Genomic DNA, 23,735 nt, shown 5'->3' with positions numbered 1-23,735 from the left:
CCTACAACGTCCTTCCTACAACGTCCTTCCTACAACGTCCTTCCTACAACAACCATCCTACAACGTCCTTCCTACAACGTCCTTCCTACAACGTCCATCCTACAACAACAACCCTACAACGTCCTTCCTACGAGTGTCCTTCCTACAACGTCCTTCCTACAACGTCCTTCCTACAACGTCCTTCCTACAACAACCATCCTACAACGTCCTTCCTACAACAACCACCCTACGACGTCCTTCCTACGACGTCCTTCCTACAACGTCCTTCCTACAACGTCCTTCCTACGACGTCCTTCCTACAACAACCATCCTACAACGTCCTTCCTACAACGTCCTTCCTACAACAACCACCCTACGACGTCCTTCCTACGACGTCCTTCCAACAACGTCCTTCCTACGACGTCCTTCCTACAACGTCCTTCCTACAACAACCACCCTACGACGTCCTTCCTACGACGTCCTTCCTACGACGTCCTTCCTACAACGTCCTTCCTACAACAACCATCCTACAACGTCCTTCCTACGACGTCCTTCCTACAACGTCCTTCCTACAACAACCACCCTACGATGTCCTTCCTACGACGTCCTTCCTACAACAACCATCCTACAACGTCCTTCCTACAACGTCCTTCCTACAACGTCCTTCCTACAACGTCCTTCCTACAACGTCCTTCCTACAAGTGTCCTTCCTACGAGTGTCCTTCCTACGACGTCCTTCCTACGACGTCCTTCCTACAACGTCCTTCCTACGAGTGTCCTTCCTACAACGTCCTTCCTACAACGTCCTTCCTACAACGTCCTTCCTACAACGTCCTTCCTACGAGTGTCCTTCCTACGAGTGTCCTTCCTACGACGTCCTTCCTACGACGTCCTTCCTACAACGTCCTTCCTACAACGTCCTTCCTACGACGTCCTTCCTACGACGTCCTTCCTACGACGTCCTTCCTACAACGTCCTTCCTACGACGTCCTTCCTACAACGTCCTTCCTACAACGTCCTTCCTACGACGTCCTTCCTACGACGTCCTTCCTACAACGTCCTTCCTACGAGTGTCCTTCATACAACGTCCTTCCTACAACGTCTTTCCTACAACGTCCTTCCTACGACGTCCTTCCTACGAGTGTCCTTCCTACAACGTCCTTCCTACAACGTCCTTCCTACAACGTCCTTCCTACGACGTCCTTCCTACAACGTCCTTCCTACAACGTCCTTCCTACGACGTCCTTCCTACAACGTCCTTCCTACAACGTCCTTCCTACGACGTCCTTCCTACAACGTCCTTCCTACAACGTCCTTCCTACAACGTCCTTCCTACGACGTCCTTCCTACAACGTCCTTCCTACGAGTGTCCTTCATACAACGTCCTTCCTACAACGTCTTTCCTACAACGTCCTTCCTACGACGTCCTTCCTACGAGTGTCCTTCCTACAACGTCCTTCCTACAACGTCCTTCCTACAACGTCCTTCCTACGACGTCCTTCCTACAACGTCCTTCCTACAACGTCCTTCCTACAACGTCCTTCCTACGACGTCCTTCCTACAACGTCCTTCCTACGAGTGTCCTTCATACAACGTCCTTCCTACAACGTCCTTCCTACAACGTCCTTCCTACAAGCTTATTTCCATTGTACTTTTAGTAATATTCTGTTATTTTTTCTTCAATGTACTCAAACTTGGTATGCTGCTGTGACTTTCATTAGCCCATTCAGTGTAAATGACCCCAGACTGATAGGATGTGAGGCATATGGAACCATTTAATGATTTATTCCATCAGATAGATACGTTGTCCACATATAATATGATTTCTTCCACACCACAGTGGCTCCACTCTGGCATACCTGTATTTATCATGAACCCGGTCCCTTTAAAGAACCGTGAGTGTCCAGAAAGCCCCTCTGAATCCTGTCCCTTTAAAGAACCCTGAGTGTCCAGAAAGCCCCTCTGAATCCTGTCCCTTTAAAGAACCCTGAGTGTCCAGAAAGCCCCTCTGAATCAGGGGAAAGATATTGTCTTTGTTGCTCCCATTCTGCCTCTGTGTCAGCCCCAGGCCTGTCCATCCATGGTCCGTATGTTAAGTGTAGATTAGACCTGATCCAGGTAGGGATAGACACAGATGGGGAACAGGGCCAACTAAGCTCTCCTCTCTTCTCCTGAGGATTTCAGCGCCTGCATCCCAAAAAAGCATCGTATTACCCTTCGTAGTGCTAGGGCTCTGGTCAATAGTAGTGAATAGGGAATAGGGTACCATACATAGGGAATAGGGTACCATACACAGGGAATAGGGTGCCATACATAGGGAATAGGGTACCATACACAGGGAATAGGGTACCATACACAGGGAATAGGGTGCCATACATAGGGAATAGGGTACCATACACAGGGAATAGGGTACCATACACAGGGAATAGGGTACCATACACAGGGAATAGGGTACCATACACAGGGAATAGGGTACCATACACAGGGAATAGGGTACCATACATAGGGAATAGGGTACCATACACAGGGAATAGGGTGCCATACATAGGGAATAGGGTACCATACACAGGGAATAGGGTACCATACACAGGGAATAGGGTGCCATGCATAGGGAATAGGGTACCATACTGTACGTATGAAATAGGGTGCCATACATAGGGAATAGGGTGCCTTACACAGGGAATTGGGTGCCATACATAGGGAACAGGGTACCATACACAGGAAATAGGGTGCCATACACAGGGAATAGGGTACCATACTGTACGTAGGGAATAGGGTGCCTTACAAAGGGAATAGGGTGCCATACATAGGGAATAGGGTGCCATACATAGGGAATAGGGTGCCAAACACAGGGAATAGGGTGCCATACATACATAGGTAATAGGGTACCATACATAGGGAATAGGGTACCATACTGTACGTAAGAAATAGGGTGCCAAACATAGGGAATAGGGTGCCATACACAGGGAATAAGGTGCCATACATAGGGAATAGGGTACCGTACTGTACGTAGGGAATAGGGTGCCATACATAGGGAATAGGGTACCATACTGTACGTATGGAATAGGGTGCCATACAAAGGGAATAGGGTACCATACACAGAGAATAGGATGCCATAAACAGGGAATAGGGTACCATACACAGGGAATAGGGTACCATACACAGGGAATAGGGTACCATACACAGAGAATAGGATGCCATAAACAGGGAATAGGGTACCATACACAGGGAATAGGGTACCATACACAGGGAATAGGGTACCATACACAGGGAATAGGGTACCATACACAGGGAATAGGGTACCATACACAGGGAATAGGGTGCCATACACAGGGAATAGGGTACCATACACAGAGAATAGGGTACCATACACAGAGAATAGGGTGCCATAAACAGGGAATAGGGTACCATACACAGGGAATAGGGTACCATACACCGGGAATAGGGTACCATACACAGGGAATAGGGTGCCATAAACAGGGAATAGGTTACCATACACTGGGAATAGGGTACCATACACAGGGAATAGGGTACTATAGACAGGGAATAGGGTGCCATACTCAGGGAATAGGGTGCCATACACAGGGAATAGGGTGCCATACATAGGGAATAGGGTACCATACATAGGGAATAGGGTACCATACACAGGGAATAGGGTACCATACATAGGGAATAGGGTACCATACATAGGGAATAGGGTACCATACATAGGGAATAGGGTACCATACACAGGGAATAGGGTGCCATACACAGGAAATAGGGTGCCATACACAGGGAATAGGGTGCCATACTCAGGGAATAGGGTGCCATACTCAGGGAATAGGGTGCCATACACAGGGAATAGGGTACCATACACAGAGAATAGGTTACCATACACAGGGAATAGGGTACCATACACAGGAAATAGGGTACCATACACAGGGAATAGGTTACCATACACTGGGAATAGGGTACCATACACAGGGAATAGGTTACCATACACAGGGAATAGGGTACCATACACAGAGAATAGGTTACCATACACAGGGAATAGGGTACCATACACAGGGAATAGGGTACCATACACAGGGAATAGGGTACCATACACAGGGAATAGGGTACCATACATAGGGAATAGGGTGTCATACACAGGGAATAGGGTGTCATACACAGGGAATAGGGTGCCATACATAGGGAATAGGGTACCATACACAGGGAATAGGGTGTCATACACAGGGAATAGGGTGTCATACACAGGGAATAGGGTACCATACATAGGGAATAGGGTACCATACACAGGGAATAGGGTACCATACACAGGGAATAGGGTACCATACATAGGGAATAGGGTACCATACATAGGGAATAGGGTACCATACACAGGGAATAGGGTACCATACATAGGGAATAGGGTACCATACATAGGGAATAGGGTACCATACACAGGGAATAGGTTACCATACACAGAGAATAGGGTACCATACACAGAGAATAGGGTACCATACACAGGGAATAGGGTACCATACACAGGGAATAGGGTACCATACACAGGGAATAGGGTACCATACACAGGGAATAGGGTACCATACACAGGGAATAGGGTACCATACACAGGGAATAGGGTACCATACATAGGGAATAGGGTACCATACACAGGGAATAGGGTACCATACATAGGGAATAGGGTACCATACATAGGGAATAGGGTACCATACACAGGGAATAGGTTACCATACACAGAGAATAGCGTGCCATTTAAGATGCCATACACAGCAGCAGGAGGCTTTAACAGTCCATTACACATTTCAAAGGGAACCAAAGAGGAGTTTTCTTTTGTCAATAGATGAGGAAGTATTATTTCCTCCTTCCCTGTTCTTCTTCAGATCTTCTCCAGGCCGACGTGCCTCATCATAATAAATGTGTATTGATGATTCATGACGGAATCAGTCAGTCAGCACTGTAGAAGGATATATTGATAATGAGAAGCGTGTTGTGTAGAGCGTCAATAGAAGGCTAAACATGTACTTCAATGTAGAGAGATTATGTTTTTGTTGTTTATTTACACACTTGAAATGCATAATGGTGTTTCTTTACAAGCTTTAAAATGAATAAAAGCATTTCTTCATAAGCTTCAAAATGCATAACAGCAACGCAATAAAGGCTTCCACTGTCTGTAGCTAAAGCAGTGATTTAGATAGAATGAGAGAGAGCGAGGAGATTAGAGGAGAGAGAGGAGACGAGAGGAGACGAGAGGAGACGAGAGGAGAGGAGAGGAGAGGAGAGGAGAGGAGAGGAGAGATGAGATGAGATGAGATGAGATGAGATGAGATGAGATGAGATGAGATGAGATGAGATGAGATGAGATGAGATGAGATGAGATGAGATGAGATGAGATGAGACGAGAGGAGAGAGAGAGAGAGAGAAGAGAGGAAAGAGAGTGAGAGAGACGAGACGAGAGGAGAGTGGAGAAGAGAGAGAGAGAAGAGAGGAGAGAGAGAGGAGAAGAGAGAGAGAAGTGGAGCGAGAGAGACAGAGTGAGAGAGAGAGAGAGAGAGAGAGAGAGAGTGAGAGAGAGAGAGAGAGAGAGAGAGAGAGTGAGAGGAGCAGCGAGGAGAGGGTGAATGGGCGGTTGTATTATATTACAGGTAAAAGCTCATCAGTCAAGGCAGTGTTACAGTCTATTAAAAAACACAGTCTGTTTAGAAAGCAAAGCTACATATCCCATCCCTGCTGTGAACAGGAGAGGAGGACGAGAAACAGTGGAGTAGAAACAGAGCAGAAATAGAAGCATAAAGACTTGCTTGGAGATGCCATATCATAATTTGATCATCCTGTTGTTGCATGGAATTCCATGCAACAGCAGGATGATACATTTTTCTGTACAGCAGGAAATGAAAACTTGTATTGTTGTCATGGTTTAACGAATCTACCCCTATAAAAATAGTGCATTAATTATAATCTACATAAAGATTCACATTTCCTGTTGCTGGAGGATAATTTTCCTGCTGTGAAAAACTGGGTCAGATTAAGATACAGCATCTGTAAAGACTTGCGTTAACTCCCCAAGCAATGCCAAGGCGGTCTTGAGGCACGCAGATGATATGAGTTGAAAAGCAGCTCTTCACACTTCCACACTGAATATGTTTCCCCATTATATAACTTTTAACTGGAAAATGTGTTATTTTTACTGTGGTGATTTTTCCATGTTTTAATTGACTGTGTGATTTCCCTAGGGTTTAGTTACCTCTCTTATCTCCCATCAGGAATGGACTCCAATTCACAGACCACATCACAGGAGCTACTCATTCCAAATGATGTAAGAAACAGTAGCACACACACGCACGCACGCACACACACACACGCACACACACACGCACACACACACGCAAGCACGCGCGCGCACACACACACACACACACACACACACACACACACGCATGCACACACGTGCGCACACGCCCACGCACACACACACACAGACCACGTCACAGGTGCTGCACATTCCAAATGACGTAAGTTTAGCTAGCAATAGTTTGTCTGCTATGTCACAAACGCTGACACATAACAGACCTAAACATATTGTTATTCAGTCAGTCAGACACCTCATTCCGTCATCATCAGGCTATATACTTACACATGTACACATGGTTAAAGTGACTAAACATATTGTTATTCAGTCAGTCAGACACCTCACTGTTCTCTGCTTCAATGTTGCCTCTAACCCAAGGAGAAAAACTGGTTGAGGTGTTATCATAATGATGTCATCTCTCTCTCTCACTCTCTTTCTCTTTCTCTCTCTCTCCTGTCTGTCCATCCATAAGTCTCAGCGGAACTCTATGAGTTTTGAACTAAACCCAGTCATGATGTCTGACATGCTGAGAGGCTCTGTGCTGTCACAACACAGCAGTAAATAAGGCAACCAGAGACCTCCCCAGCTCAGCCGTTCCTACCCCAGCCTACCCCCTCCCCAGCTCAGCCGTTACTACCCAAGCCTACCCCCTCCCCAGCTCAGCCGCCCTACCCCAGCCTACCCCCTCCCCAGCTCAGCCCACCCTACCCCAGCCTATCTAACAATTTTTTCAGAATGGCACAAATTCCCCGATATCAGGGTACTCATGTCAACATGTTTGCTTTCAGAGCATATTTGATCCCAAATTATAAGGGGGAGAGATACCTCGGCTACCCCAGCTCAGCCCACCCACGGCCCAGTTAATATATTGGCTGTGTCTGAAAATGTTACAAGCTATCAAGTCGTTGCTTCCTACATTCACAAAGCTCATTGAAGGAGGAAGTCAGAGGGAGGAACCTTGGATCCCCTTCTCCAATGAGCTTTAAAACAACAATGGAAACATGGACTTGACGGATGGTAATGTTTTCAGACACGGCCATTGTTTGGCATTCCGTCATTGTGTTTCTGTGGTCTTCCAATACAGAGGGCCTAAAAATGCATGGATAAACTTGTCAAAGGTCGCTCTCTCTCTTCTCTCTCTCTTCTCTCTCTCTTCTCTCTCTCTTCTCTATCGCTCTATCTCTATCTCTCTCTCTCTCTCTCTCTCTCTCTCTATCTCTCTCTCTCTCTCTTCTCTCTCTATCTCTCTATCTCTATCTCTCTCTTCTCTCTTCTATCTCTCTCTCTATCTATTCTCTCTCTCTCTCTCTCTCTCTCTCTCTCTCTCTCTCTCTCTCTCTCTCTCTCTCTATCTCGCTCTCTCTTCTATCTCTTTCTCTATCAATTTAAGTCAAGGGGCTTTATTGGCATGGGAAACATGTGTTAACATTGCCAAAGCAAGTGAGGTAGATAATATACAAAAGTGAAATAAACAATAAAAATGAACAGTAATCATTACACATACAGAAGTTTCAAAACAATAAAGACATTACAAATGTCATATTAATTATTGATATATACAGTGTTGTAACAATGTACAAATGGTTAAAGTACACAAGGGAAAATAAATAAGCGTAAATATGGGTTGTATTTACAATGGTGTTTGTTCTTCACTGGTTGCCCTTTTCTTGTGGCAACAGGTCACAAATCTTGCTGCTGTGATGGCACACTGTGGAATTTCCCCCAGTAGATATGGGAGTTTATCAAAACTGGATTTGTTCTCGAATTCCTTTTGGATCTGTGTAATCTGAGGGAAATATGTCTCTCTAATATGGTCATACATTGGGCAGGAGGTTAGGAAGTGCAGCTCAGTTTCCACCTCATTTTGTGGGCAGTGAGCACATAGCCTGTCTTCTCTTGAGAGCCATGTCTGCCTACGGCGGCCTTTCTCAATAGCAAGGCTATGCTCACTGAGTCTGTACATAGTCAACGCTTTCCATAAGTTTGGGTCAGTCACAGTGGTCAGGTATTCTGCCACTGTGTACTCTCTGTTTAGGGCCAAATAGCATTCTAGTTTGCTCTGTTTTTTTGTTAATTCTTTCCAATGTGTCAAGTAATTATCTTTTTGTTTTCTCATTATTTGGTTGGGTCTAATTGTGCTGCTGTCCTGGGGCTCTGTGGGGTGTGTTTGTGTTTGTGAACAGAGCCCCAGGACCAGCTTGCTTAGGGGACTCTTCTCCAGGTTAATCTCTCTGTAGGTGATGGCTTTGTTATGGAAAGTTTGGGAATCGCTTCCTTTTAGGTGGTTGTAGAATTTAACAGCTCTTTTCTGGATTTTGATAATTTGTAGGTATCGGCCTAATTCTGCTCTGCATGCATTATTTGGTGTTCTGCGTTGTACACAGAGGATATTTTTGCAGAATTCTGCATGCAGAGTCTCAATTTGGTGTTTGTCCCATTTTGTGAAGTCTTGGTTGGTGAGCGGACCCCAGACCTCACAACAATAAAGGGCAATGGGCTCTATGACTGATTCAAGTATTTTTAGCCAAATCCTAATTGGTATGTTGAAATGTATATTCCTTTTGATGGCATAGAAGGCCCTTCTTGCCTTGTCTCTCAGATCGTTCACAGCTTTGTGGAAGTTACCTGTGGCGCTGATGTTTAGGCCGAGGTATGTATAGTTTTTTGTGTGCTCTAGGGCAACAGTGTCTAGATGGAATTTTGTATTTGTGGTCCTGGCGACTGGACCTTTTTTGGAACACCATTATATTGGTCTTACTGAGATTTACTGTTAGGGCCCAGGTCTGACAGAATCTGTGCAGAAGATCTAGGTGCTGCTGTAGGCCCTCCTTGGTTAGTGACAGAAGCACCAGATCATCAGCAAACAGTAGACATTTGACTTCGGATTCTAGTAGGGTGAGGCCGGGTGCTCCCGACTTTTCTAGTGCCCGCGCCAATTCGTTGATATATATGTAGAAGAGGGTGGGGCTTAAGCTGCATCCCTGTCTCACCCCACGACCCTGTGTGAAGAAATGTGTGTGTTTTTTGCCAATTTTAACTACACACTTGTTGTTTGTGTACATAGATTTTATAATGTCGTATGTTTTACCCCCAACACCACTTTCCATCAGTTTGTATAGCAGACACTCATGCCAAATTGAGTCGAGGGCTTTTTTGAAATCAACAAAGCATGAGAAGACTTTGCCTTTGATTTGGTTTGTTTGGTTGTCAATTAGGGTGTGTAGGGTGAATACATGGTCTGTTATACGGTAATTTGGTAAAAAGCCAATTTGACATTTGCTCAGTACATTGTTTTCGTTGAGGAAATGTACAAGTCTGCTATTAATGATAATGCAGAGGATTTTCCCAACGTTACTGTTGACGCATATTCCACGGTAGATCTTGGGGTCAAATTTGTCTCCACTCTCTCTCTCTCTCTCTCTCTCTCTCTCTCTCTCTCTCCTCTCTCTCTCTCTCTCTCTCTCTCTCTCTCTCTCTCTTCTCTCTCTATCGCTCTCTCTCTCTCTCTATCTCTCTCTTTTCTCTCTATCTATCTCTCTCTATCTTCTCTCTCTCTCTCTCTTTTCTCTCTCTATCTCTCTCTCTATCTCTCTTTCCTCTCTCTGTCTCTCTCTTCTCTATCTCTCTCTCCTCTCTCTCTCTCTCTCGCTCTATCTCTCTCTCTTTTCTCTCTTCTCTCTCTTCTCACTCTCTCTCTTCTCACTCTCTTTATCTCTCTTATTTTTCTCTCTCTCTTCTTTCTCTTCTATCTCCCTCTCTTTTCTCTACCTATCTCTCCCAATCTCTCTTCTCTCTCTCTCTCTTCTCTCTCTCACTTTTCTCCCTGAAGGAGAACATTAGGAAAAAGAGGGAGATGGTAGGGGAAAAGAGAGCGATAGAAGAGAGAGAGGGAGGAAGGCAGTCAAGAGAGAGGAGAGAGAGAGGGGGTAGAGAGAGAGAGTGGGCGAGATAGATAGCGGGAGAGAGAAAGAGAGAGGAAGGCAGTTGAGAGAGGACAGAGATTGGGGGTAGAGAGAAAGAGAGATAGAGGGAGAGAAAACAAGAGAGAGGGAGGAAGACAGTCTAGAAAGAGGGGAGAGAGGGGGTAGAGAGAGAGAGAGAGGAGAGAGAGAAGGGGTAGAGAGAGAGAAAGAGAGTCAAAAGAGAGCAAGCTAGAGAGAGATAGAGGGAGAGAGAAAGAGAGAGAGTCTGGAGCACATCAACACAATAGCAGCCACAGAGAGGCAGAGAGGCACTAAGCCCGACAGGCACGCACTGCTGATATCGGCCCAGAGGGGCTCTATCTGGGTGGGTGTGTGTGTGTGTGTGTGTGTGTGTGTGTGTGTGTGTGTGTGTGTGTGTGTGTGTGTGTGTGTGTGTGTGTGTGTGTGTGTGTGTGTGTGTGTGTGTGTGTGTGCAGGGTGGGCTGTGACGTCCTCCAGCTCACCAGTTCCACATAACAAGCTTTTTTTTCTTCACATTACAGCTGCAGCAGGGAATCCACCCAAAAATAGCCCTGTTTCCACTGTGTCCACATCCATCTAACACCGTGCAGACAGTCCTGTGTTGTGTGTCAGACAGACTGAGAGATGGGAGGCTGGCCTGGCGTGGCTTCAGTCCTGTGTTGTATGTCAGAGAGACTGAGAGATGGGAGGCTGGCCTGGCGTGGCTACAGTCCTGTGTTGTGTGTCAGAGAGACTGAGAGATGGGAGGCTGGCCTGGCGTGGCTACAGTCCTGTGTTGTGTGTCAGAGAGACTGAGAGATGGGAGGCTGGCCTGGCGTGGCTACAGTCCTGTGCTGTGTGTCAAACAGAGTGGTTCAGACCTGGCACTCATCTGTGGGCACTTAGCTTCGTCCCCCAAATAATCAGCAGTCCATTAATAGACTGCAGTGGGGGATGTGGAGGAAGGGAGGGGTAACAGTTCAGGCCCTGGGTGGTGAGAAAGGGAATGTTTTTGATATGGAGAGAGAGAGAGAGATGGGAGAAAGAGAGATGGGGAGAGAGAGAGAGATGGGGAGAGAGAGAGAGATGGGGAGAGAGAGAGATGGGGAGCGAGAGAGAGAAAGAGAGAGTTGGGGAGAGAGAGAGATGGGGAGAGAGAGAGGGAGAGAGAGTTGGGGAGAGAGAGAGGTGGGGAGAGAGAGATGGGGAGAGAGAGAGAGAGATGGGGAGAGAGAGAGAGAGAGAGAGAGAGAGAGAGAGAGAGAGAGAGATGGGGAAAGAGTTTATGAGAGAAAAACAAGGGAGAGAGAGAAAGAGAGATTAAGAGAGAGAGGACATGAGAGCAGAGGAGTGAGGGGGGAACTAAATGGGGTCATGGTCTGTCCATCAGACAGCATATCTACCTGTCAACACATTCATGTTGGAGTCGCTTCATCACCTGTCCTGGCCTCAGACATGACAGGGGACTCATCCCAAATGAAACCCTATTCCTTAGGAGACACAGGGCTGTCTCTGGATAACCTTTCTCCTTACATTAGGACCCCTCCATCACCTGTCTCCTTACATTAGGGCCCCTCCATCACCTGTCTCCTTACATTAGGGCCCCTCCATCACCTGTCTCCTGACATTAGGGACCCTCCATCACCTGTCTCCTTACATTAGGGCTCCGCCATCACCTGTCTCCTTACATTAGGGCCCCTCCATCACCTTTCTCCTTACATTAGGGCCCCTCCATCACCTGTCTCCTTACATTAGGGCCCCTCCATCACCTGTCTCCTTACATTTTAGGGCCCCTCCATCACCTGTCTCCTTACATTAGGGCCCCTCCATCACCTGTTTCCTGACATTAGGGCCCCTCCATCACCTGTCTCCTTACATTAGGGCCCCTCCATCACCAGTCTCCTTACATTATGGCCTCTCTATCACCTGTCTCCTGACATTAGGGCTCTGCCACCACCTGTCTCCTTAAATTAGGGCCCCTCCATCACCAGTCTCCTTACATTAGGGCCCCTCCATCACCAGTCTCCTTACATTAGGGCCCCTCCATCACCTGTCTCCTGACATTAGGGCCCCGCCATCACCAGTCTCCTTACATTAGGGCCTCTCAATCAAGTGCTTCAGGCCTGACACTGGAAAGGACTAGGCGGGACGTGACTTGACCTGGGCTCAAATACTATTTGAAATCATTTTTGTAATACTGTATGTGGCCTTTACTGCCCGGTTAAATGGAACCAATAGAACAGATGCACTGGGCACAGATGTCAATTCAACATCTGGTCCATGTTGGTTCAACATCATTTCATCGAAATGACGTGGAAACACTGTTAATTCAACCGGTCTAGAGAGACTAGATCCAAAAAGCTAAAAGTAGAATCTGAACCCAGGTATGATCCTGATCTCTGACACTGGGTTTTTCTGTCTGTGATGGATCCATTCTCCCTTATACGTTATATCTTATCCATTATTCATTATCCCTTATCCATTCTCCCTTATTCATTATGTCTTATCCACTATTCATTCTCACTCATCCCTTATCCATTATTCATTATCCCTTATCCATTCTCCCTTATTCATTATGTCTTATCCACTATTCATTCTCACTCATCCCTTATCCATTATTCATTATCCCTTATCCATTCTCCCTTATTCATTATGTCTTATCCACTATTCATTCTCACTCATCCCTTATTTATTATTGAATATCCTTATCCATTATCTGTTATATCTTATCCTTCATTTATTACTCCTTATCCATAAACATTATCCATTCTCCCTCATCCATTATTTCTTATCCATTCTACCTTACCCATTATCTGTTTCCCATGATCACTTATCCATCATAAAGAGAAAGTTACAGAGGCATAAATATCATACCAATCCCCAAAATGCTAACCTCCCCTGTTATTGTAATGGTGAGAGGTCAATATGTCTTGGGGGTATGATATAACATGCTAACATCCCCTGTTATTGTAATGGTGAGAGGTCAGCATGTCTTGGAGATATGATATAAAATGCTAACCTACTCTGTTATTGTAATGGTGAGAGGTTAGCATGTCTTGGAGATATGATATAAAATGCTAACCTACTCTGTTATTGTAATGGTGAGAGGTTAGCATGTCTTGGGGGTATGATATAAAATGCTAACCTACTCTGTTATTGTAATGGTGAGAGGTTAGCATGTCTTGGGGGTATGATATAAAATGCTAACCTACTCTGTTATTGTAATGGTGAGAGGTTAGCATGTCTTGGGGGTATGATGTAAAATGCTAACCTACTCGGTTATTGTAATGGTGAGAGGTTAGCATGTCTTGGGGGTATGATATAAAATGCTAACCTACTCTGTTATTGTAATGGTGTGAGGTTAGCATGTCTTGGAGGTATGATATAAAATGCTAACCTACTCTGTTATTGTAATGGTGAGAGGTTAGCATGTCTTGAGGGTATGATATTTGTATGTTTGTAACTTTCCCATTCATCATTATTCAGGATTCATTCAGGACTATCTGTAACCATGGTAGCATCCACATTCAGTGTTTAAAAACATATTATATTCTAATTTACAATAAAAGTGACTCCAAAATGACACAATACATTATTTACCATTCATTACTATTGGGCACAAACTAATCTGAAACCAAAACCAAAAGAAACAGCACAGCCATTCAACAAGTTTGTCACGAGCTTGATGTAATTATTGCGTGCTAGGAATATGGGACCAAATACGTAACTTATTACTACTTTAATTCACGTATAAGTGAATTTGTTCCAATACTTGTAGTACCTTAAATTGGGGGGGGGGGGGTATGTACAGAAAGTGCTGTAATTACTAAAACGGTTTACCCAATATGGATGAAAATACTCTCAAAATAAAACTGACAGTCTGCACTTTAACTTCATAGTCATTGTATCATTTCAAAAACAAAGTGCTGGAGAACAGAGACAAAAACAAACCAAAATGTGTCACTGTCCCAATACTTTGAAACAAAGTGATGAGTCCAGACAAAAACGTAGTGCAAAAACAGTCTGATAGTCTGTTTAGCTACACTATATATACAAAAGTATGTGGACACACCTTCAAATTAGTGATGATGGAAAACCACAGCCAAACCCGTTGCTGACATGTAGTATAAAATTGATCACACCGCCATGCAATCTCCATAGACAAACATTGGCAGTAGAACGGGCCTTACTGAAGAGATGCGACTTTCAACATGGCAACGTCATAGGATGTCACCTTGAAAACGAGTCAGTTCGTCAAATGTCTGCCTTGCTAGAGCTGCCCCGGTCAACTGTAAGTACTGTGAAGTGGAAACGGATCTAGGATCAATAACGGCTCAGTGGTAGGCCACACAAGCTCACAGAACGGGTAGCACGTAAACATTGTCTGTCCTCGGCTGCCTCACTCACTACCGAGTTCCAAACTGCCTCTAGTAGTAACGTCAGCACAATAACTGTTCATCGGGAGCTTCATGAAATGGGTTTCCATGGCCGAGCAGCCGCACACAAGCATAAGATCACCATGCATAATGCCAAGCGTCAGCTGGAGTGGTGTAAAGCTCGCCGCCATTGGACTGGAGCAGTGGAAACGCGTTCTCTGGAGAGATGAATCACACTTCACCATCTGGCAGTCCGACAGATGAATCTGTGTTTGGCGGGTGCCAGGAAAACGCTACCTGTCCCAATGCATAGTGCCAACTGTAAAGTTTGGTGGAGGAGGAATAATGGTCTGGGGCTGTTTATCATGATTCGGGGCCCTTAGGTCCAGTGAAGGGAAATCTTAACACTACAGCTACAATGACATTCTAGATGATTCTGTGCTTCCAACTTTGTAGCAGCAGTTTGTGGGACGCCCTTTCCTGTTTCAGCATGACAACGTCCCCGAGCACAAAACGAGGTCCATACATGAATGGTTTGTTGAGATCGGCGTGGAAGAACTTGACTGGCCTGCACAGAGCCCTGACCTCAACTCCATTGAACACCATTGGGATGAATTGGAACGCCGACTGCGAGTCAGGCCTAATCGCCCAACATCAGTGTCCGACCTCACTAATGCTCTTGTGGCTGAATGGAAGCAAGTCCCCGCGGCAATGTTCCATCATCTAGTGGAAAGCCTTCCCAGGAGAGTAGAGGCTGTTATAGCAGCAATGTTCCAACATCTAGTAGAAAGCCTTCCCAGAAGAGTGGAGGCTGTTATAGCAGCAATGTTCCATCATCTAGTGGAAAGCCTTCCCAGGAGAGTGGAGGCTGTTATAGCAGCAATGTTCCAACATCTAGTGGAAAGCCTTCCCAGAAGAGTGGAGGCTGTTATAGCAGCAATGTTCCAACATCTAGTGGAAAGCCTTCCCAGAAGAGTGGAGGCTGTTATAGCAGCAATGTTCCAACATCTAGTGGAAAGCCTTCCCAGGAGAGTGGAGGCTGTTATAGCAGCAATGTTCCAACATCTAGTGGAAAGCCTTCCCAGGAGAGTGGAGGCTGTTATAGCAGCAATGTTCCAACATCTAGTGGAAAGCCTTCCCAGAAGAGTGGAGGCTGTTATAGCAGCAATGTTCCAACATCTAGTGGAAAGCCTTCCCAGGAGAGTAGAGGCTGTTATAGCAGCAATGTTCCAACATCTAGTGGAAAGCCTTCCCAGAAGAGTGGAGGCTGTTATAGCAGCAATGTTCCAACATCTAGTAGAAAGCCTTCCCAGGAGAGTGGAGGCTGTTATAGCAGCAATGTTCCAACATCTAGTAGAAAGCCTTCCCAGGAGAGTGGAGGCTGTTATAGCAGCAATGTTCCAACATCTAGTGGAAAGCCTTCCCAGAAGAGTGGAGGCTGTTATAGCAGCAATGTTCCATCATCTAGTGGAAAGCCTTCCCAGAAGAGTGGAGGCTGTTATAGCAGCAATGTTCCAACATCTAGTGGAAAGTCTTCCCAGAAGAGTGGAGGCTGTTATAGCAGCAATGTTCCAACATCTAGTGGAAAGCCTTCCCAGAAGAGTGGAGGCTGTTATAGCAGCAATGTTCCAACATCTAGTGGAAAGCCTTCCCAGAAGAGTGGAGGCTGTTATAGCAGCAATGTTCCAACATCTAGTGGAAAGTCTGACCCCTGATTTGGGATGTTATTGGCTTTTCTACTAGTAGATGAGTTAGGCTCTGAGACACAAGCGATGAGCTTCGAGCGAGTGTATGTTTGTTTATAAAACTCAAGACAATGTTGTTTTTCCCCCCCAAGATGCACAAACCTTTACATATTTATATTGAATGTATATTTTATCCTGGGAAGTCACATTGAAGTCACATTGAAGTCACATTGAAGTCACATTGAAGTCACATTGAAGTCACATTGAAGTCACATTGCGATTCACATCTCTGTTTTTTAAGTGAGCCCTGGACATTTAGTATTATCAACAGTAAATTCCTTCCCCGTGGTTATTGTGATCTGATTGTCATGGTCACCTTCACGTTCCTCCTTTAACTCGTTAGCCCCATCATCGGGTGTCAGGGCACCAAGATTAACACACACAAACACACTCACTCACTCACTCACTCACTCACACACACACACACACACACACACACACACACACACACACACACACACACACACACACACACACACACACACACACACACACACACACACACACACACACACACACACACACACAGACACACACACACACACACACACACACACACACACACACACAGACACACAGACACACACACACCAACACACACACACACACTCACACTCACACACACACACACACACACACACACACACACACACACACACACACACACACCTCTCCCCTTTCGTCCTAACGAGACCCGTCTTTCTGCCCTAAGCTCATCGGCTCCATCATCGGGCGTCAGGGCACCAAGATCAATGAGATCCGCCAGGTGTCAGGGGCTCAGATAAAGATCGGTAGCCAGCTGGACAGCACCAGTGATAGAGCCGTCACCATCACAGGGACACCCATCTCTATCAACCTGGCCCAATACCTCATCACCTCCTGGTAAGACAAAGTTCTGGTCCTCTGTAGCTGTGTTGGTAGAGCTTCTAACACCATGGTTTCGTCAAATGTATGTACTCATGACTGTAAATCCCTTTGGATTAACGTGTCCCCTGAATGGCATATACTGTATTATGATATGTATTGTCATATATTAACTCTGGCCCCACTCAGGGTTTACCTGGGCTGTGTTCAGTAAGGCACAAAACAGAAGAAAATGTTCCAATATGTTTTGCAACGGAAAATTAATATAGACCTTTCTTATTGGACAAGTCCAGGTAGTCCCTCCTTGTTTCAGTCCGTTTTCTCCGGTTCAGTGCCTAATGAACATGACCCTCGTCAGGCCCTACTCATGATCCCAGGGGGACATTTCACTGCTTCAAAGACAGTCTTAACTTTTATCTACCTCCACAGATTACAGATTTGTTTAATCTTGTTATAACATAACGTTGACACATTCATTTTCAACAGCTCGTACTATAAGAAAACTAGCAACACATTTCGAAGTGTGTACTAAAACTGCTGATTAAAATCAAGTCTTTTATCTTGTGACCATTATTCATGTTGTGTGACTGCCCTCGGAAGGACCTCTCCCCTCCAATCAGAAGAGATGTCAGACTACATCGTTCGCTCTCTGTTGCCAAGTGTTGTATCAGACAGTTGAAAGTGCTGATTTTTGAACATACCCCATTTCTACAAAGAACAAAGATTTGACTGTGTAGCCAGATGGACATTCCAATCATTAATTCTACCCTAAAAAACACACTGTAGTCATGCTGCATTAGACATTATACACGGTATATTACACTGTATTACATGCTGCATACACATTGTAGTATTATTACAGACAATACAAATACAATATGATATATATATATATGTATTCATATTGACAAATACAATATGTATCTTTGATCCTTTACAGAATAAGGAAAATCCTAATGAACTTTTGAACTTATTTGTGTTTCCCTTACCCAAGCCCTTACCCAAGCCATCACCCTGACTTATAGCACCCACTCCTTCCATAAGAGCCAGAAAGATCCCCCCCCCCCTAAAATAATCTGTTCCAACCTCCAGAAAAACACACCTCTTTTATCATTTAGATTTTTAATCTCCTTTTGATTTGATTTCTTTAATTTCACTCAATTTCTCTTTTTTTAACATGTCTTTTATTTCTTTAACCTTCTAATCCTTTTCCATCCGTTACTCCCTCCTTCCCTCCTTCCCTCCTTCCCTTGTCCTTCCCTCCTTCCTCCTTCCCTCCTTCCCTCCACCCTCCTTCCCCCTTCCCTTGTCCTTCCCTCCACCCTCCTTCCCCCTTCCCTTGTCCTTCCCTCCTTCCCTTGTCCTTCCCTCCTTCCCTTGTCCTTCCCTCCTTCCTCCTTCCCTCCTCCCTCCTTCCCTTGTCTTTCCCTCCACCCTCCTTCCCTCCTTCCCTCCACCCTCCTTCCCCCTTCCCTTGTCCTTCCCTCTACCCTCCTTCCCCCTTCCCTTGTCCTTCCCTCCACCCTCCTTCCCCCTTCCCTTGTCCTTCCCTCCTTCCCTCCTTCCCTTGTCCTTCCCTCCACCCTCCTTCCGCCTTCCCTCCTTCCCTTGTCCTTCCCTCCTTCCCCCTTCCCTTGTCCTTCCCTCCACCCTCCTTCCCCCTTCCCTTGTCCTTCCCTCCACCCTCCTTCCCCCTTCCCTTGTCCTTCCCTCCTTCCCTCCTTCCCCCTTCCCTTGTCCTTCCCTCCTTCCCCCTTCCCTTGTCCTTCCCTCCTTCCCTCCTTCGCTTGTCCTTCCCTCCACCCTCCTTCCCTCCTTCCCTTGTCCTTCCCTCCTTCCCCCTTCCCTTGTTCTTCCCTCCTTCCCTCCTTCCCCCTTCCCTTGTCCTTCCCTCCTTCCCCCTTCCCTTGTCCTTCCCTCCTTCCCTCCTTCCCCCTTCCCTTGTCCTTCCCTCCCCCCTCCTTCCCTCCTTCCCTTGTCCTTCCCTCCACCCTCCTTCCCCCTTCCCTTGTCCTTCCCTCCACCCTCCTTCCCCCTTCCCTTGTCCTTCCCTCCACCCTCCTTCCCTCCTTCCCTCCCTACACCTCCAACCCCCCCCCTCTTCCTCCACCTCCTATCCTCCTCCTCCTATCACCTTGTGCAGTTTAGAGACCGCCAAATCCACCGCCCAGTCTTCCTCCATGTCGAACCCTGCTGACCTCACCATGGCCTACAGCCAACCGCCCTCCCCAGCCCAGTCTTCAGCTGTGGCTGCTGCCACCCTGGCTGCCATGGGCTGCCCTGGCATGTCCCACCCCCACCCCCACGCTGCAGTCCCCATGATGGGCACCCACCCCTATGGGGCCCTCCCCCTCTCCAGCCTCCTTGGAATGCAATCCATGAAATCCATCCAATCTGTACCCTTCCTGGCTTTATCCAACCCTGCCGCCAATGCAGCCGCCGCCGCTGGGGCCCATGCCCAGGCCCAGATCTCCTACACAGCGAAGATCTCCTCGGCCAATGGGATCGGGAAGAAACCGGAGAGACAGAAGTTTGCGCCATACTGATGACGTCCTTCTCCATCCCGCCATCACTCCATCCTTCTCTCCAGCTCTCACTTCCGTCCCTGAGACAAGAAAGAAGGGGGGGAAGAATGGAAGGAAGGTCTGTTGTTTTGTTGTTGTTATATTCCTCCATTCTCTTCTCTCTTCTAGTTGTGTAGTACATTCTAGAGACTTTAGCCCTTACCTTCAATACACTAAGAGGAACTTTGGATTAGTTCGTATAGAAAGCTATATTTATGTTGTCAGGCCAAGGAAGCCTATCAAGCCATAGTCTGTATCTCAAATGGAACCCATCTCAAATGGAACCCATCTCAGATGGAACCCAACTCAAATGGAACCCATCTCAAATGGAACCCATCTCAGATGGAACCCAACTCAAATGGAACCCATCTTAAATGGAACCCATCTCAGATGGAACCCATCTCAGATGGAACCCATCTCAAATGGAACCCATCTCAAATGGAACCCATCTCACCTTTATAGTGCAGTTCTGTTGACCAGAGCTAATGGTGCTCCAGGGTTCTAGCCCCCGCCAGGGTTCTGATCAAAAGTAGTGTATTGTATATGGAAAAGGGTTCTGTTTGAGATGCAGCCACAGACTATTCTTTCCTTCACTTTTATCCTCCTCTCACCGTCCTTTCATTCTACTCTACTGCTTTTATTTATTATCGCAAGGAGTTTATACATTTAAACACTGGTGACTGATGCTCGACTGTATGTTCCTGTATCAGCTTTTATACAACGATGTGTGTTCCTTCCTTTATACAACTCCAAGATTTTTTTTTTTTGTATTTGAAGAACGATGTAAAAAAAAAAAAAAAAAAACGTTTTTAAAAATGAATTCAGACCTCTCTTTTAGTGTTATTTTTGACTTTTTTTTTGTCACATTTTATTCGAAATGTGTTGTTTAATTTATTTTATTTATTATGACGAGTATTACTTTTACAATAAAATGTTAGTTTTTTTTAGGAGGAAAATGGCTCCAGGTACTACTACCAAAACTACTAATACTTCTCTTCCTTCCTGTCCTGAGTTTTGACTAAAGAAGGCCTTTCTTCCTGTCTGTCTCCTACTAAAGCAAAGGTATTTTTTAGCAACCGTAGGCTTCTGTTGAATAGAGAGAAAGTGTTTTTCCACATCTTATATGTCAATATAATGAATAATTTAACACGCTAAAAGCAGGGTACATGTATTTCCAACTGTCCTACTGGGATTTAAACACGTAAAGCCCTCTTGGGATGAGGGATGAGTGATGAGAGATGAGGATGTTTTTCTCACCCTGGCTGTCAAACTAATATGACACTTACTAGCTATTCTTGACTAATTCTGCATGTTAGCTCAGCCACACACACACACACACAAGCGCACACACACACACACACACAGACACACACACACACACACACACACACACACACACACACACACACACACACACACACACACACACACACAAACACTGAAACACACACACATGTTTAAACACACACACACAGGTTTAAACACACATTGGGCTGGGTCTTTGTGTTGACAGACTCTATAGACCTAAATAACCACAAGCAGTGTGAAAGACAAGCAATACTGAAGTGAAGGAGTGCATCTGCTGTAGCCTACAGACCAATAGAGACAGACAGGACAACATATATACTACTACTACTACTACTACTACCACTGTAATACATTATAACTCTATCTCACTGGGGTGTTATTGCATTAGAGACGTTTTGTGTTGAGTTTTTATAAATATGCCGTAAAATATGAACTCAGTTATTTTTATAAAAACACCGAAACGATGTAAGTTGTAGGGTATTTACTGTGTTCACTTACTAGTAAATCGCTCATTCATAGTCTGTCTCAAAAGCTGCCTTCTTCCCGGTACTGTGCACTACTTTTCACTACACTCGCTTGACATATAGTGCACTGTATTGGCAAGGGTGCCTTTTTTCGGGATGCAGACACCCCACTGAACGTTGTTGTCAAAAACCTCCGTCCACCGTGTGTGTTTTCTGTTCTCTCCTAACGTCTCGCACTGTAGCCCATTTGCATGAGTTCAATTTGAATTGATGTCTATGCAAAACATCTCTTGATGGTTCAGCAAAATATGTTTGTTGTTCTGCGCATCTCGTAGTATCACTGAGACAGTAGTGACTGATAGGAACGTTTTGGAGAGGATTCAGGGGGATTAGCTCGGGACGCAACAATCTGGTAACTCCACCCGTTGGTTTTTCTAGAAATCACGTTTTGAAGATTCCCTGAATCAGAAGGCAATCAATCAGGAAATCTGCAATCCTCCAACCAGGATTTCTGGGAAACTTTGGGAATTTTGGAGAAAGTTACAAGAATTTTGCGTCCCTAGGATCAGCAATGCGGCATTTGTTTTGGCTCAGTTTTTTTTTAAACCATAAGGATGACTATATAAAAGCAGTGCTCTCATTCCAACTCTTTCTAATGCGGAAGACACGTTTCAGTTGAAGGCATTCAGTTGTACAACTGACTAGGTCTCCCCCCTTTCCCTTTTCCTTCAATACACAATATGCACATGACTATAACCCAACCAAAAGGACACGAAACAATACAATATTGCACTTAAACATGAGCGTGTCTGTTATCGTGGCAGAATAGATATCAACACATTCTACTGATTAGATACCGTCTCACTTCTTGCAATGTCTTTTTTTTTTTGTTTGTTTCCTTAAATCCTCACAGGAAAAGTTCTGTCGTTTGAATCCACGTGAAGTTTTTCCTCTGTTGTTTCTTTCTATACATGCCATTCTAATAAACAAATCAATATGCATCTACTTCGTTCTACCAGTCTCCTTTTTCGTCTCTAAGCATTTTGTATTAAAGCCCAGAAACTGTAGCTTAAGTTCCTAACACATGAACGAGCACAAGTCTACGATGTCTGTTCAATTCAAATGTATGTAAATTGAAAACATGACTAGATTCAGTCAGATTGATATCCCACATAGTGTTGTTTTGCTGGTGGCGGAGGTGGAATTGCGTTACGGCTCGTGTTAGAGCTGTCAAATCCACAAGCGTCTCGTTCCGTTATCTTGCCATTGGATGCATTGACACCACACCCCACGATAATCTGTGAAATCCCATGCAGCCGCAACGCGTTACCAGTTCAAACACTCAGATTAGACTGATGGGCATAAATCCCCCCCATCCAAAATAACATGAAAACAGGCATTAGCCTCACATCAATGGTTTGGCATTTGAGAATCATTATTTCTAACATCAATAGAGCCTACACTTTTGTTTTGAACTTATAACGCAGTAGGGATAATAAGGAAGTGATTTGTGACAGACGGGAGCAGCTAATCACCGATACGTCAGCTCATACCACAGTTACAACTCCAACATTCACCGATACGTCAGCTCATACCACAGTTACACCTCCAACATTCACCGATACGTCAGCTCAGTTACACCTCCAACATTCACCGATACGTCATACCACAGTTACACCTCCAACATTCACCGATACGTCAGCTCTCATACCACAGTTACAACTCCAACATTCACCGATACGACAGCTCATACCACAGTTACAACTCCAACATTCACCGATACGTCAGCTCATACCACAGTTACAACTCCAACATTCACCGATACGTCAGCTCATACCACAGTTACACCTCCAACATTCACTGATACGTCAGCTCAGTTACACCTCCAACATTCACCGATATGTCATACCACAGTTACACCTCCAACATTCACCGATACGTCAGCTCAGTTACACCTCCAACATTCACCGATACGTCAGCTCAGTTACACCTCCAACATTCACCGATACATCAGCTCATACCACAGTTACAACTCCAACATTCACCGATACGTCAGCTCAGTTACACCTCCAACATTCACCGATATGTCATACCACAGTTACACCTCCAACATTCACCGATACGTCAGCTCAGTTACACCTCCAACATTCACTGATACGTCAGCTCAGTTACACCTCCAACATT

General features: G+C 45.4%; 1 protein-coding gene across 10 annotated transcripts in view; it reads left to right on the top strand.

The window, feature by feature from the left end:
* pcbp4 (poly(rC) binding protein 4) overlaps window positions 1-22,554 on the top strand; it is a 166,615-nt gene extending 144,061 nt beyond the window's left edge. For 6 of the 10 annotated variants that reach the window (XM_090242037.1, XM_090242034.1, XM_090242033.1 and 3 more), the window contains 3 exons: window positions 6,222-6,274; window positions 17,064-17,233; window positions 19,359-22,554. In XM_090242037.1, coding sequence (XP_090098163.1) covers window positions 6,222-6,274; window positions 17,064-17,233; window positions 19,359-19,761 — 626 coding nt within the window. In that variant the 3' untranslated portion in view covers window positions 19,762-22,554. Of the gene's footprint in view, window positions 1-6,221; window positions 6,275-17,063; window positions 17,234-18,209 lie in introns of all 10 variants that reach the window. The other 4 variants (XM_090242039.1, XM_090242038.1, XM_090242036.1 and 1 more) reach the window with 1 other exon arrangement.
* The last annotated feature ends 1,181 nt before the right edge of the window (window positions 22,555-23,735 follow it).

This window comes from Oncorhynchus mykiss, chromosome 7 (assembly GCF_057628025.1).
Source record: "Oncorhynchus mykiss isolate SJ-2025 chromosome 7, ASM5762802v1, whole genome shotgun sequence".
NCBI classification, from domain to species: domain Eukaryota; kingdom Metazoa; phylum Chordata; class Actinopteri; order Salmoniformes; family Salmonidae; genus Oncorhynchus; species Oncorhynchus mykiss.
This window is presented reverse-complemented; position numbering and strand designations above follow the sequence as displayed.